The 14644-nt window shown below is 41.9% G+C and overlaps 1 protein-coding gene across 1 annotated transcript in view; it reads right to left on the bottom strand.

Annotated features, from left to right (window-relative positions):
* Window positions 1-9633: 9633 nt before the first annotated feature.
* Window positions 9634-14644, bottom strand: part of PLEKHF2 (pleckstrin homology and FYVE domain containing 2) — a 38090-nt gene continuing 33079 nt past the window's right edge. Inside the window, exon 2 of the mRNA XM_068237689.1 lies at window positions 9634-14224. Coding sequence (XP_068093790.1) covers window positions 13459-14205 — 747 coding nt within the window. The 5' untranslated portion in view covers window positions 14206-14224 and the 3' untranslated portion in view covers window positions 9634-13458. The remainder of the gene's footprint in view (window positions 14225-14644) is intronic.

Below are 14644 nucleotides of genomic sequence, written 5' to 3'. Positions count from 1 at the left end.
TTGGGCAAAAAGGACGTGTGCATTTGGTATTGTTTAGACTGCAAATGCCAAACACAAAATGGGAAAAAAATTGCTTTCAATGGAATACAGGATCTTCTCAAAAAATTAGCATATTGTGATAAAGTTCATTATTTTCTGTAATGTACTGATAAACATTAGACTTTCATATATTTTAGATTCAAATACACACAAATGAAGTAGTTCAAGCCTTTTATTGTTTTAATATTGATGATTTTGGCATACAGCTCATGAAAACCCAAATTTCCTATCTCAAAAAATTAGCATATTTCATCCGACCAATAAAAGAAAAGTGTTTTATAAACAAATAAAAAAAGTCAACCTTCAAATAATTATGTTCAGTTGTGCACTCAATACTTGGTCGGAAATCCTTTTGCAGAAATGACTGCTTCAGTGCGGCGTGGCATGGAGGCAATCAGCCTGTGGCACTGCTCAGGTGTTATGGAGGCCCAGGATGCTTCGATAGCGGCCTTAAAGAGGAGCTGTTAGGTATAGGGTCTCAGAGAAAAAAAACACATCAGTAGATAAAGATTGGCTGTACTTACATTACATATGCATTTCACTGTCCACGTTTGGATTTCACAGAATTTTTATATAGTATTTGCAGAGAATGATGCTCCTGACAGCTCATGGCAGGTTCCATGTTTGTCTGTCTCCTATGAAGCCAATTGTGTCGTCATGTCCTGCCTGCTTCCTGATGATTCCACTCACACAAATGATCCGTAATGGAAAACACTGCTGTGCAGTGAATATTGATTAGCCATGTGGCTAGGAACAATAGCAGGCTCCTGCAGTGTACTCTGCCCAGAGATTTTTCAGTGCTACGCTGTTATAACATGAGCCTGTACTTTCTCACTAGCAGCCGAGGGGAGGACCCAAGCAGCCCCAGAATGCTTTGCAGTATGGTATGCGGCCTTTCCTCCTTTTGAGAGCTTGGGTCTAACAGCCTAGCTGATAAGCACACATCAAAGGTAAGAGAGATTTTTAACTTCAGTATTGCCTTTTTGGCTTCCTTCTAAACTGTTTAACACAGGAGAATAGAGGTTTAAATTAGCTTTTGCAGCCTGACAGTTACTCTTTAAGCTCATTCAGAGTGTTGGGTCTTGCGTCTCTCAACTTTCTCTTCACAATATCCCACAGATTCTCTATGGGGTTCAGGTCAGGAGAGTTGGCAGGCCAATTGAGCACAGTAATACCATGGTCAGTAAACCATTTACCAGTGGTTTTGGCACTGTGAGCAGGTGCCAGGTCGTGCTGAAAAATGAAATCATCTCCATAAAGCTTTTCAGCATTTGCCTTAGGACCCTTTGATCCAAAAATCAGATTGCCTGTGCTTTTCTGATCACAAGAGCACCATGGACATCATTGTAATTGCAGATTTCCATTCATGCAATTAGATCTTTACCAAAGACAAACTTGCATTTTTGCTGTGTTTGCATTTAAGTTAGTGGTATAAAAATATGATTGCATACCTAAACACAGTGCTATGTGATTATTTATGATTTTTATTCAGCTGGATAGCTTACTGTTTAAAGTGACACTTAAGCCTTAAAAAAAAAAAAAAAAAAAAAAAAAAATTTACTCACCTGGGGCTTCCCTCAGCCCCCTGCAGCTGATCGGTGCACTCGCCGTGTCCCTCCGATCCTCCTGTCCCCGCCAGCGGCTACTTCCGGTTTCGTTGTCACCGGTCGTCAGGCTGGGAACGTGAGTGATTCTTTGCGTTCCCAGCCACAATATCTCCCCCTATGCTGCTATTGCCATGTACACACGCTAAACCAGTCTGTTGAAACGTCAAATTACAGATTTCGCTGTGTTGGAGGACAATCGTGGGAAAAAATTAGCCAAACACCACAGACACATATCGGGTATTTTGCCAGATGTATCCAGTGGATCAATGCAGACTGTTGGCATGGCAATCGGCCATGTGCGTGCGATGTTTGAATGGCATTGTTCTACAGAATGCACGCATGTTGTGCATACTATCGCTTCCACGCGCAGAATTTGAGTTGGTAATTTGCAATATCTGGGTGAGGTAACAAGTCTTTCCAATGCAGGCGCCGGTAAAGTGGTTTCCACGACTGTTTTTGGTGGGGTTTTTTCGGTATGACCTAACCACTACATCCACGGAACACCTAAAGCACCTGGTATTTTGAGGTTGCTCTGTCTCCGTAATCCAGCCATCATAATTTGGCTTCTGTAAAAAAGTTACTTAGACCCTTTAGGGGCACCTGAAGTGATGCAAAATGTAATATAAATATATCAATATTTCCAATTTACCCAGGTTCCTAGGTTATGCCAGCTTTCCCTCGTTTATAGGTCTATATGAAGCCAGTTGAGCAGAAGCCAAAAAAGCACTTTCATTAGACACATGCTTTGTCTTACTCTGCACTCTGTTCAATTTGGCAGCAGTCATAATTGTCCTGGGCACGCGCACTTTGCTGCACATGCACGAGCAGAGCTTCTGAAGAGTGCATGTCCAGGAAGCTTCTGGCTGTGGTTGCTGTAGACATGCAGGAGGAAGGACAAACCAGGATCACAAAGTAAGGGCTTGTACCGAAGGAAGAAGGTAAAGTGGAGAAATGGAGGGAAGCGCAACTGAAGGACCTTTGAGCATCAGGGCCCCATAATAGATGCATTGATAGGTTTATATTATATTTTGAGTCACTTCAAGAGCCCTTTACAGGACAACTGAAGCAAGAGTGATACGGAGGCTGCCATATGTATTTCCTTAATACCAGTTGCCTGGCTATCCTGCTGACCCTCTGCCTCCAATACTTTTAGCCGTAGACTCCTAACAAGCATATACAGATCAGGTGTTTCTGGCATTATTGTCAGATCTGACAAGATTAGCTGCATGCTTGTTTCTGGTGTTATCAGTGTTCTCCCCAGGCTCTTTTAGCCAGGTGTTCCATATTGGTGAGCAACCGGCTATCTTCTTACCACCTCCTCCTCCTCCTATGCTGGAAAAAAAAATTCTGGGGAGAACACTGTTATTCAAACACTACTGCAGCCAAATAGATCAGCAGGGCTGCCAGGCAAATGGTAGTGTTTAAAAGGATGTAAATATGGCAGCCTCCATATTCTTTTCACTTCAGTTGGCCTTTAATGCTCATTCATTGCTACAGTACTGCTTCTGTATAAACATCTCCATGAACGGACTGTTCACTTGTCTTCCGATATTATCCCACACCATGATAGGTGTCACTATAACAAGATCACCCCCATCTGCCAGTGGTTTCAGTGTGGTTTTACACATTGCTATCCCGCAAAGATTTTATACATGGAGTTTATAACTGGACTATAAGACGCACCTATGCTTACAGGGCAAAAAAGAAAAATACTAAACCTGGTGTGTCTATGGTGCTGGGGCGACTTACGGACATTTTTACCCCTAAGCTTTCTCTATCATAGCAACACTACATGGCCAGCTACACAGACTAGTCTCCCAACTACTCTGCCATCTACACTCACAGATAACTGCATGCTTCTACCTATCTAGTGACGCAGTCAGAGTCGTGGCCTCCTACTCTTTCAGGTTCACTCGTGCCCTCTAGCTGCAAACGTCATGCGCAACCTGATTGCGCAAGTATGCCTTGCGCAGCTAGAGGGCACCAGTGAACCCAGAAGGAGGCAGATTGTATACAGCAGCAGAATCGTCTTTTGGGAGAGAAAAAGTGTGGCTTAACACATGGAAAACAGGGTAGTTTTGGAATACAGAAATATTAACCGCACTTTTTACTACGGACTCCTGAAAAATTATCAATTTCTCTTATAGGAGAAGCATGTGATGAATTTGCATTGGCATTAACATGAAGCACGAATGACATTGAGAAGCATGTGGCTACTTAGATTTTTCCTACTGGAGGAGTAATCTACTATCAAAGCCTTCAGGTGGGGGGGAAAACAAACAAACAAAAAAAAAACATTGCTCAGTTTATACAAAAGCAAGCAGTTTTTATTTCTAGAGACCAATTTCATAAAAAGACAACTTAAAGAGACAAGACATTAATTATGTTCTAAGCCGTACTGCTGGTTTACCTGAAAAGGTGCCACCACAGAAGAGAAAAACAAGATGATGGATATTTTTCAATATATTTGGGCTCAGGTACAGATGGATTCAGACAACACAAATAATATATTGCTGAGAGCTAATCTCCTCTGCACAATTCACTTGAAAGCTGCCTCCAGTGTCATATTTATGTTAGCTAGGTTCATAGTGTTACATCTTAAAGAGACTCTGAAGCGAGAATAAATCTCGCTTCAGAGCTCATAGTTAGCAGGGGCACGTGTGCCCCTGCTAAACCGCCGCTATAGCGCCGCTAAACGGGGGTCCCTTCACCCCCAAACCCCCCACTGCGACACTTGGTCGCAGACTTGGTCGCTCCTGGAGGCAGGGCTAACGGCTGCAGCTCTGCCTCCAGTCGCGTCTATCAGTGGCGCATCGCCGCCTCTCCCCCGCACCTCTCAGTGAAGGAAGACTGAGAGGGGCGGGGGAGAGGCGGAGATACGCGCTGACAGACGCGCGTGGGGCAGGGCTGCGGCGGTTAGCCCTGCCCCAACCAGGAAGCGCTCCCCCGCTGAAATGAGGGGATTTGGGGGAATCAGGGACCCCTGTTAAGCCGCGGGATAGCGGCAGTTTAGCAGGGGCACACATGCCCCTACTATCTATGAGGTCTGAAGCGAGATTTATTCTCGCTTCAGACTCTCTTTAAGAGCTATATGAAGATTTTTTTTTGCAAACTTAGCATACGGTACTACTATATCTGGAACCCTAAAGCCTCATCTACACAGTCCAATTTTCCGTCAGTTCAGCTCTATTTGACGGATATATTAGATAGATTCCAACCGGTCCAATCGGATTGTGTTAATTTTGCAATAGGGTTTGGATGCTTATCAAAGCAAAATCTATTGCAAAATTAATCTGAAACAATTTGGACATCTACACACCATGCAATTTCTTATTAGATCTATCTAATAGATCAGACTATCTGATGGAAAATTGTAGCATGTAAATGAGGCTTAACAGATCCATATTGCATAGAGGGTCAGTGATCAGACACCAACCCAATACACACAATGCTACAGCAGACCACAGCATTCCTCAGCCACAATACTGGATAGGAATAAATCTACTTCTGCCACATCAAACTCAACTGAAACTGACTTTAGGAGTCATAATTTCAGCTACTGCACATCTGGCCTAACTAGTTCTTACTGTGATTAACAGAATCGATTTGAATCTTGAAGTATGGGAGCAAAAAAATTCTGCCTTACCAAATGTTTGAGAGACTAAATGTCGCTCATGAAGCAGCAGCCAACCAACTAATGGCTTACTGTACAACACACTGCACTAAAGTCAGGGTCAACAGTTAGGCCTGGCTCACGTTAGCCTTAAAACGCTCTGGACCGGATCCTATTTTAATCAATAGGATCAGTTCACATATCTCCATTAAAACTGATCCATTTAGCACATTTCACTGAACAGACCGCAACTTTGGGTCAACGATTTTCCATATCAATGTGTCCATCCATTGGCTGTGCACCAACGCAACAGAGGTCACGGATCAAAACCTCTTGAACACCGATCCGTTTTACTGATCAGTTTTTGATTCATCCAGTGTGAACTGGGCCTAAGCCAATACTGGACTGTCAACAGCTGTACATGCAAATACAATTAAGAGTTTTTCCATACAAAGTGTATTAAAAAATGAATTTTGGTTTTCCTGAGTAAGATATCCAAATGCCAGATTTGACTTAAAGTGGACCCAAACTAAAAATACAAGATTTCAGAAATAAAACTATTTTCTAAATTATAGTAATAAATAGCAGCCTTTTTTTAGCTGCATGATGACAAATATAAAATATTTTACATTTATTGGAGAAACCCCTCCCTTCCTTTCATATTGCCGGCAAATAATCCGGCAAACTGGTGGAGTAGATGGTGTCCTGCAAAGGAGGTGCTAATGGCTGCCCCCAGCATAACCCTAGTTATGCAAAGCGGAAGGTGAAACGCAGGCACTGAAATGCTCATAGGCTTGAAGGAGTGTTTATTTATCTTTGTATGTGTCAGAGTGGTGCAACTAAATATTTTGAATTAGAAGAATGTTTGGTTTGGGTCCGCTTTAATGCCCCCTTTTACATGCCACAACCGGCTGTACACCAGGGCTGTGGAGTCGGAGCAATTTTGGGTACCTGAAGTTGGAGGTGTCAAACTAAGGAGTCGGATGATTTATGTACAAATTCCACAGCCCTGTATGTATTGGACTAAGCCGTCTGAGTTGGAGCAATTTTGGGTACCTGGAGTTGGAGGTTTCATAAGCCGAGGAGTTAGATGATTTTTGTACAAATTCCACAGCCCTGGTAAGTATTGGACTAAGTGGTGGGAGGTGGAGCAATTGTGGTACCTGGAGTTGGAGGTCTCACAAGCCGAGAAGTTGGAGATTTTTGTACAAATTCCACAGCCCTGGTAAGTATTGGACTAAGCGGTCGGAGTCGGAGCAATTTTGGGTACCTGGAGTTGGAGGTTTCATAAGCCGAGGCGTTGGATAATTTTTGTACCGACTCCACAGCCCTGCTGTACACCATAGGGTAGTGGCTCCTGGCTGCCCAATTGCAAGGCTTTTGGTATCACAGCCAAGAAAATATCCTCTTCCACAAAAGGAAATCTGCAGCAAGGTCGGTCTCCTAGCTTCTTTTGGTAAACTTGTTATATTCTTTGCAGTTTATAAAGTGATTACATAAAAGCAACGAGAAATGGTTTCTTTTTGCAGGCAGAGCAGGGTGATTAGTTACACGACAGTTATACACACAAACACATGATGGACATTGTGGGGAAGGCAAGAATGCTTTATTGCACATTGAACAGGGCAGAAATATATAGCAATACAAGACTCTGCTTAGCTGTAGCTTTAGTGCTGGCCACAGAGTCAATCAGCAGCAAAGGGGAAAGATGGGCGGTGTGCTCAGTTTACGGGTGCTGCATAGGGATGGGCAAAGATGCAGATTTTGAGTCTATGCAGGATTAAGCGTTTTATTTTCAAGCTGCCTAAAAAACTGCATAAAATAGACTTCCACCTAGGCAGGATTCCATTTTCAAGTTGCACACATTTGCATGGTCAAGAGTTATTTTCATCTCATTGACCATCCCTAGTGCTGTATGGAGAACTGCTGCAACCTGCTCAGCCTTGTGCACACTTCTGTAGATACAGAGGACTGAGGATTGCATGCAAAGCTCACAGTATGCCCATCAGGCCATCACCTGCTGGGGAGATAAGATACACCCACCTAAATGACATCATTAGTAATCGAAGCATTATCCACTGTCCTAGTAGCTGTTTACTGAAGAGATCCATGGGTCATGTAACTGACTTTTCCAAAAGGGAAATTATCTGCAACAGCTGCACCAAATATGAAAATGGAAAGTATTGGCATAGTCTCCCATTTGCCTCTATGAATCATGAAAAATCCATGCATAACTAAGGCTTTAGTACAGTAGGGGGACTGAAAGATTCCTGAAAACCTATTTAAAATATATTACAGTAGGTTTAATTTACTAAAGCATCATCAGTATGGATATCATAAATGGTCCAGCAGCCCTGGACTGGATGCTTTAAAATTGTTAGGTGACAAGATTGCAGCCATTGTCTGGATCATAATGAAACATAGCTGGGGTTGCTTAAAGTTGAACTAAATTCAGAATTCCCTTTCTGCTTTAAAAGATTAGCCACAGCATGATAACCTTTATGGACAAAAAGATTTCTTCATTACAGTTAATGGAAATCATCCTCCAGAAAGCAGAAACACTGAGGTTTACAAGTTGGTTTCAATTTGCAGGGAGCACTGAAGGGGTTAAGTCTCAATGTTACTGTATGTGGAAAGCTGTTTAGAAAAGCTCCTGCAGTCTATTCACAACTACTGATGAGGATTAATTAGACACTTTAATTTGGCTAAACAAACAAGACAGAGCATTGGATTACCTTAGTAACTACCGGTATACGTGGAAATAAAACTTTTCATTGTGTGCAGTGCAAGAGTTTAGGTTCACTTTTGGGTATCCCTGAAGTGGGTCAGAATCCCTAAAAGAAAAAACATGTCCCTGGCTACATTTAGTAAAGGCCCATACACATGCTAGATTAAAGTCAGCTGAGATTGCCTATAACTACAGCCTCTGCCAATATCTTGGCATGTGTACAGCAGCCCTTACCAAATAGCGACCTTTGACAGCTTTGGTCTCGCCCCTTTCTACCCACGTGGCGTTGGGCATCTGTAATCTATATTCTAAAATCCCTCTGCATCCAGTCTCAAAAGCAGGAAGTTTCCAAGATCACCTATCCAGCTGGTGACATATCCTCACTCATGTTGCTCTTCAGCTAGAGCAAGAGAGGAAATACTATATAGCAAGTTTGGTTGGAGACCTGTGCCACAACTGGACAGGTTGAGAAGAGGAAGATTGATGAGCTTCCAAGAGACTTGAGAGAGTTTCCTGCTTTTGAAACAGAACAGTGGGAGATATTTGAGCACAGATTACAGAAGAATGGTAATACACAATAGGAGTATAGGGGTTTAGAAGAGTTAGCTTACCAAGGGCACGTTCACTTATGCTTCTGCATGTTATTAAAGGTAACCTTAAAGCGGAATATAACCCTGCATTTCAACTTTGCTCTAAAACATTATTTACAGCATATTATATGCAAAAAGCATTTTTTTTTTACTAGACCAGCATTGGAAGGGTTAAACACAGAGGTTTTAAGTTCCGTGCAGACATTCAGATGGTTACATTCTATTTAGTTAGTGTGTAACTGTTTATCAATAGATACATCTCTTTGGCTGTCCTCCAAGCTCCTTCTCAGTGAGAGAGATGAGTCATAATAAACACATATTTGTAAACAAAAAGTATCTAACTCAAGTTCGGATTCGGTTGCAGAAATCTCTAGGGACTTTAAAGCCCTGTGTAACCCTTCCAATGCTGGTCTAGTAAAAAAAAAAATGCTGGTTGCATATAATATACTGTAAATAATGTTTTAGAGCAAAGTTGAAATGCAGGGTTATATTCCGCTTTAAGCAAAAAAAAATAAATAAAATTAATGAGTTTTACTCACCTGGGGCTTCCAACAGCCCCCTGCAGCTGTCCGGTGCCCTCGCAGCCTCGCTCCGATCCTCCTGTCCCCGCCGGCAACCACTTCCAGTTTCGCCATCAGCTATAGCAGCATAGGGGGGGGAGCTATTGTGGCTGGGAATGCGAAGAATCACTCGTTCCCAGCCTGTCGGGTCCTGACGGCGAAACCGGAAGTGGTCGCCGGCAGGGACAGGAGGATCGGAGCGAGGCTGCGAGTGCACCGGACAACTGCCCCAAGTAAAACTAATTTTTTTTTATACAGAAATTATATGAGATGAATCCTGCATGAGTTTGATATATAAGCACGGTAGGGACCTTCGATACAAATGCTAATCTCAGGTAATAATGAACACAGTCCAACAGCCCGTGATCCTTGGGTAGGGGGGGGGGGGAAGGGAAGGGGGAAGGGATGGGGGAGGGTAGAAGGGCAATGTTTATCATAGTTAATGGGATTCTACGCAAATTAGATAACACCTATTGGAAGAAGCAAGCCCACACTCTTAAAAGGAGGAAAAAAAAGATGTTTTAATATTGAGAAGAGTTTTGTCCATGTTACTGTTGAAACCTAATTTCTGTATATATGAGCACATAGATAGTCAAGTGAAAGTGTATAAGGAAAGTTAATAATGTATGGATAAACTGTTGTAAAGCATCTAAAAAACGAAAATAAAATTATGTTAAAAAAAAAAACTAATTTTTTTGGCTTAAGGTTACCTTTAACCTAGAATTCTGCAAGTCAACTCACCGCACATACAATTCTCTGGGCCTGCTGACATCTATGCACTGTAAGGGATCACGTTATTTTAACTCACTGCATGCAGTATTTGAATTGACATGCATGTTATAAACGCACGCAGTCTCCATTGCAGTTCACACACATTAGAACAAGTGTTATGCAACGTGCTTAGTTTGAATCCAGCCTCAGAGATTCTGACTCCATTCATGGATTCTCTAAAGACTAGTAAAGTAAGTGCTTGACTTGTAAATAATGACAGGCTTATACTGGGGTCCACAACCAGAGCTTAGTTTAAACCACCTCAGGCGGCCTCAGATTTATTTGAAAATGCCATACCAAACTACTGTCCAATAACACCTTATTAACAGACTTCCCAGCAACTTTCACTATGGTCAGATGCAAACCATGAGAAGGTATAAAGTCCTTATCACTTAAAGTGAACCTCCAGACTAAAAATCAACTCAGCAGCACTGAAAAGGCCTGGTGTTTTTTTAACAGTTTCACAGCATCAGAACTTTGTTTCTCTTATCCAAACCTCATTTTTAGCTGCACAGAAGAAAACTGCCCGGGCTTTTTTCCCCTGATACTGTGCAAAGCATGATGGGATTTCTGATGTTGTTGCTCTCGTTCTGCTGTTTTGGTGCAAAATTATTTTTTGTTTACATTTTGAATTTGACATTTGAAGCCTAGCGTGTGCAGCTGGGAGGGGTAATCAGGACACAGGACAGTTGGAACTGTGTCTCCTGCTCCTTGTCACCTCCTTTCAACCAAAAAGATGGCTGCCCCCATGACAAAGATGGCAGCCCCCATGAATCACAAACATTTGCCTGTTCTTTTAAAACAGGGTGGGTAAAAAAATTATATTACCTATCTATTCTAATTAACATAACTAATGTAACTTAATGACAGTATGTTTGTTTAGGCTGAAGTTCCCCTTTAATGGCATTGACATCTTGATTACTCCAGTCCAGGTTTGCTGGATTAAAATATTCCTTTAAAGTGTCGCTGTCGTGCATAAAATAAAAAATCAATTATTTTTATCTGGTAAACAAGTAATAAGGATTCTAACCAGGCAATCCAAAAGTAAAAAAACAAAACAAAAAAAAACCCACTTAATTTTCTTGTAGGTAAATTGCTCATTCCCCAGTTTACCTGACTCTTATTTGGTACATTGCCACACCAAGAAGGTCCCAGGGCATGCTTAGTTGTATTTTTTGGGGGGGGGGGCTTCTTTACTTTCCCCTCAGACTTAACTAATGCAGCCTGATTGGCTAAAGCCTCTTTCCTTCCGGTTTTTGCCTCCCACACCTCTGTTCCTCTCTAATTGGCCAATATTTCTCCTGCGGAGACAAAGCACTTTATATTGCAGAGTTGGGTGGGAGTGCCTAAAGACTGGGAGGAGGGCAGGCAATGCATACACAATCAGGCAGAGAAGAGTAAGGGAGTAAATGAAATCAGGATTGGCTTCAAGATACAGTTAAAATAGAGAATCCAGAAGAATTTTCTTTTTTACTATAGAAAAATCACTAAAATAAAAATGTGGACAGTGCAATATATATATATATGTAAGTAAAGCAAGTATTATCTACTTATACATGTGCTTTTTTCTGATAGTATGGCTGACAGCTCCTCTAAGTGACAAGGCCCATACGTTTCCATAGATGCACGTAGTTTTGAATCAAGATGATATCATATATTGGCTAACTTGGAATCTGGATGATAGCTTACCTATTTTCTAAGTGCCATGCTTTTACTGATGGCCAACACGGTACAACACTCTACTGCTTTTTCCATAGCAGAAATTCTGTTTTCAGCAATATTTCAAAGCATGGGTGTAGGGTTGGTCAATGAGATGCAAATAATTCTGAGCCAATGCAATTTTTTGTTTCAATTTATGCAGCTTGAAAAACAGTCAGATCAAATGGTGCTTGTGCAATCACATCTCACTCCTTCCATCCTATAACCAGCACCTGACTATGACAATTCAAAAAGAAATAACATAAAACAACCTAGGCATGATTCTTTGGTGCTTTAAGTAATTGCCTAGTTTGCTTATGTCTAAAAATGGTTCTACTAGGGGGATACTGCTATTGAGCAGATTGAAATTCAATTTTGATCAAGCTGTAGAGGGCAGAAAAACATACAAAATTTTAAATGAACTCCGGTCATAACACACAGAAGAAGAAAAGTCATATATGAAATATTTTAAAGTAAGTCAGATGCAAGGGCGAAATCTATATAAAATTAATTCAATAACTAACATAACACGAGGGATTAACTTTATTCAGCGCACATACATAGGATACCCTGTACCAGAGCCCTAAGTCCTTATGTAGTCTCGGGAAATAAAAATGGACTCAAGTACTGCGCTACTGGGTGGGAGAAAATCTTGTAACCAATCACAAAGGTCAAGTTATTTTAGGGACGTATTACTTACTGTGCTGAAAGGTCCTGAGTTTGGAAACACCACAATCTGGTAAAAAACAAACACCACAACAGAGGATTCCGAACAGAAAAAGTAACCTCTACAAGGAACATTTAATTCCTATAGTGTTTGACTAAAGCACCGGGACATAGGGATCTCAGTATTTAGCGCTAAGGCACATCTCATCAGATTGCTAACAAAAGCTTCACACTTTATAAAACAACAAAATAGAAAATCTCAGGTTTCGGTAGAGTGTGATAAAGTAGAAAATTCCATCTGCAACCTCTTCAAAAGTCAGAAAAAAAAGCTTTACAGGTTTATAATGTACTCCCTGAAAGAGCCACAACATGATTGTTATATGAAGGTATCAAGGCACATGTAGTTAAATATTCTCAGGCAAAGGCAGGGAAAGGGGGGATTAATTTGAGAGTTGCACAGTCCATCTGTGTTCACTTTAAAGTGATGGAATACTTCTGCTCAAGTGTGCATAAAATGGGGACTTGATTAATAATGTAACGCACCAGTTACTAATTTTACCTCTTACTGGGCAGGCATATCATCTCCAGTATGTACAGTCTGAGCTGTCAATTCTGTGCCTATACTGATAGTAAACTGCAAACAACGTGTGCCGATTGCCATTTGAATAATGTGTGTATAACTTGTTCTCTTCCTTCTGTCTGGTTGTAAATTATCTGTCTGCACATCTCGGTGGAGCAGTCGGCGTGCATGAAGCATGTACCGATGTGAAGTCCTTTCCAAATGTAAAACAGCAACTTCACCAGCCTGTACACCTCATTGCATGCTGTGCGTGGATAAGAGCCATACAGAGATCCAGATGCAGGCGCACAATTTACAAAAGCATAACAGTAGAAATTCCTCTTAGGCACGGATTCAAAAAGGGGTCAGCACACACTGCAGCTAGTTTACTGTCACTACAGGCAGAGAGCTACCGCCAGACTGTATGTACTGGGCTCGAACTGCCAGCATCCTAAAACTAGGTAAAACTAATAAGTGTATTACATTACTAATCAAGGTTCTATTTTAAGCACACCTAAAGAAAAAGTACAGAAACACTAAAGTTTCCCAGTTTAGAAGCAGCACAGGCTCCTTTTCTTCCCATCTCCCTTAAAAGCAATCCTTTCAAATTGTGCTTCTCAGATTGGTTCAGTCACTGCTGTCATCGTCGTCGTCATCGTCTGACAGATGAACGGGTGTTCTGGGGGACCTGGGGAGGGAGTCTGATCCGGAGGGCTGGGTGGAAGACAATTCTCCGGTAGCAAGGCGTTCGAAGCAGAAATCACAAACCCGTACAGCCTTTGAAGACTGGTTCGGCAAAAGGAACTTCTTCTCGGAACAAGGTCCACAAATGACGAAGCCGCACTTCCGGCAGTGATGCCGGCGGTTGACGGGCGTAAACTTGACTTTCTTACAGCGCATACAAGTGGGAGCCTCGGAATCCGGGATCCAGACGGCCGCGTGTTCGTTGCTGGGGGTCTTCCCACCTTTGGAGATGAGATCGAACACGCATTTGTTGATGTGATTCATCCATTCAGATTTCTCAGTCGCCGTGGCTGCGTACACCGCAAATGACTTTGTAGGGGTTTTGATGAGCCACCCATTCCGAAGATCACCCTCATCGGGGATTGTGTCTATTGTAACGTTTTCCAGAGGGATAATGTGCTGTTTGTTGTACTTCTTCTTTTGAATGACGATATTCCCGTACACCAGAATGTCATTGAACAGGAAGAACTGTCGCGCCTTTGGCTTTTTCCTGCACAGCTTTGTCAAGACCCCTTCTCCAATCAGAACTCGGCCTTCGATAGCCAGAGGTTGTCCTGCTGTGCCAAAGCAGTTTTCCACTAAGTTGATTCGCCTTGCATTAGCTTCACTGTTTGCCAAACGATCCACCATTTTTTGTTCTTCAATGGATCTAAAAAACAAACAAAGGTGTGATGAGATTGGTTATTAAAATGTACCGAGCCACAGTTAGTCATTAGCATCCGTTACAGCGGGTAAACCGAATATAGGAAGAGCAGCCCATATAGCTGCAGGGTGCTCTAAAAGCAACTTGAACACCCCTTTTATAAAAATATTTAAAGTGAACCTGAACTCAGAACTTCCTCGCTGCTCTAAAAGATAAGCAACAGCATAATAACCTTTACAGAACATTTCTTTTGGTACAGCTGATACAAACCCTGCAACAACGTCTACTTCCTGCTTTCATTGAAGCAGACACAGGGTTAACATCTACAAATTAGCTTCTGTGCTGAGGCAGCCACCTGACAGCCAAGAGATCAAATTACTTTTGTTATCAGTCACAAATGAGAAAATTAGGACAGGCGAAACTCTC

This window comes from Hyperolius riggenbachi, chromosome 5 (assembly GCF_040937935.1).
Source record: "Hyperolius riggenbachi isolate aHypRig1 chromosome 5, aHypRig1.pri, whole genome shotgun sequence".
In the NCBI taxonomy this organism is placed as follows: domain Eukaryota; kingdom Metazoa; phylum Chordata; class Amphibia; order Anura; family Hyperoliidae; genus Hyperolius; species Hyperolius riggenbachi.
The sequence above is the reverse complement of the archived record's forward strand: the minus strand, read 5'-3'. Positions and strand labels throughout refer to the sequence as shown.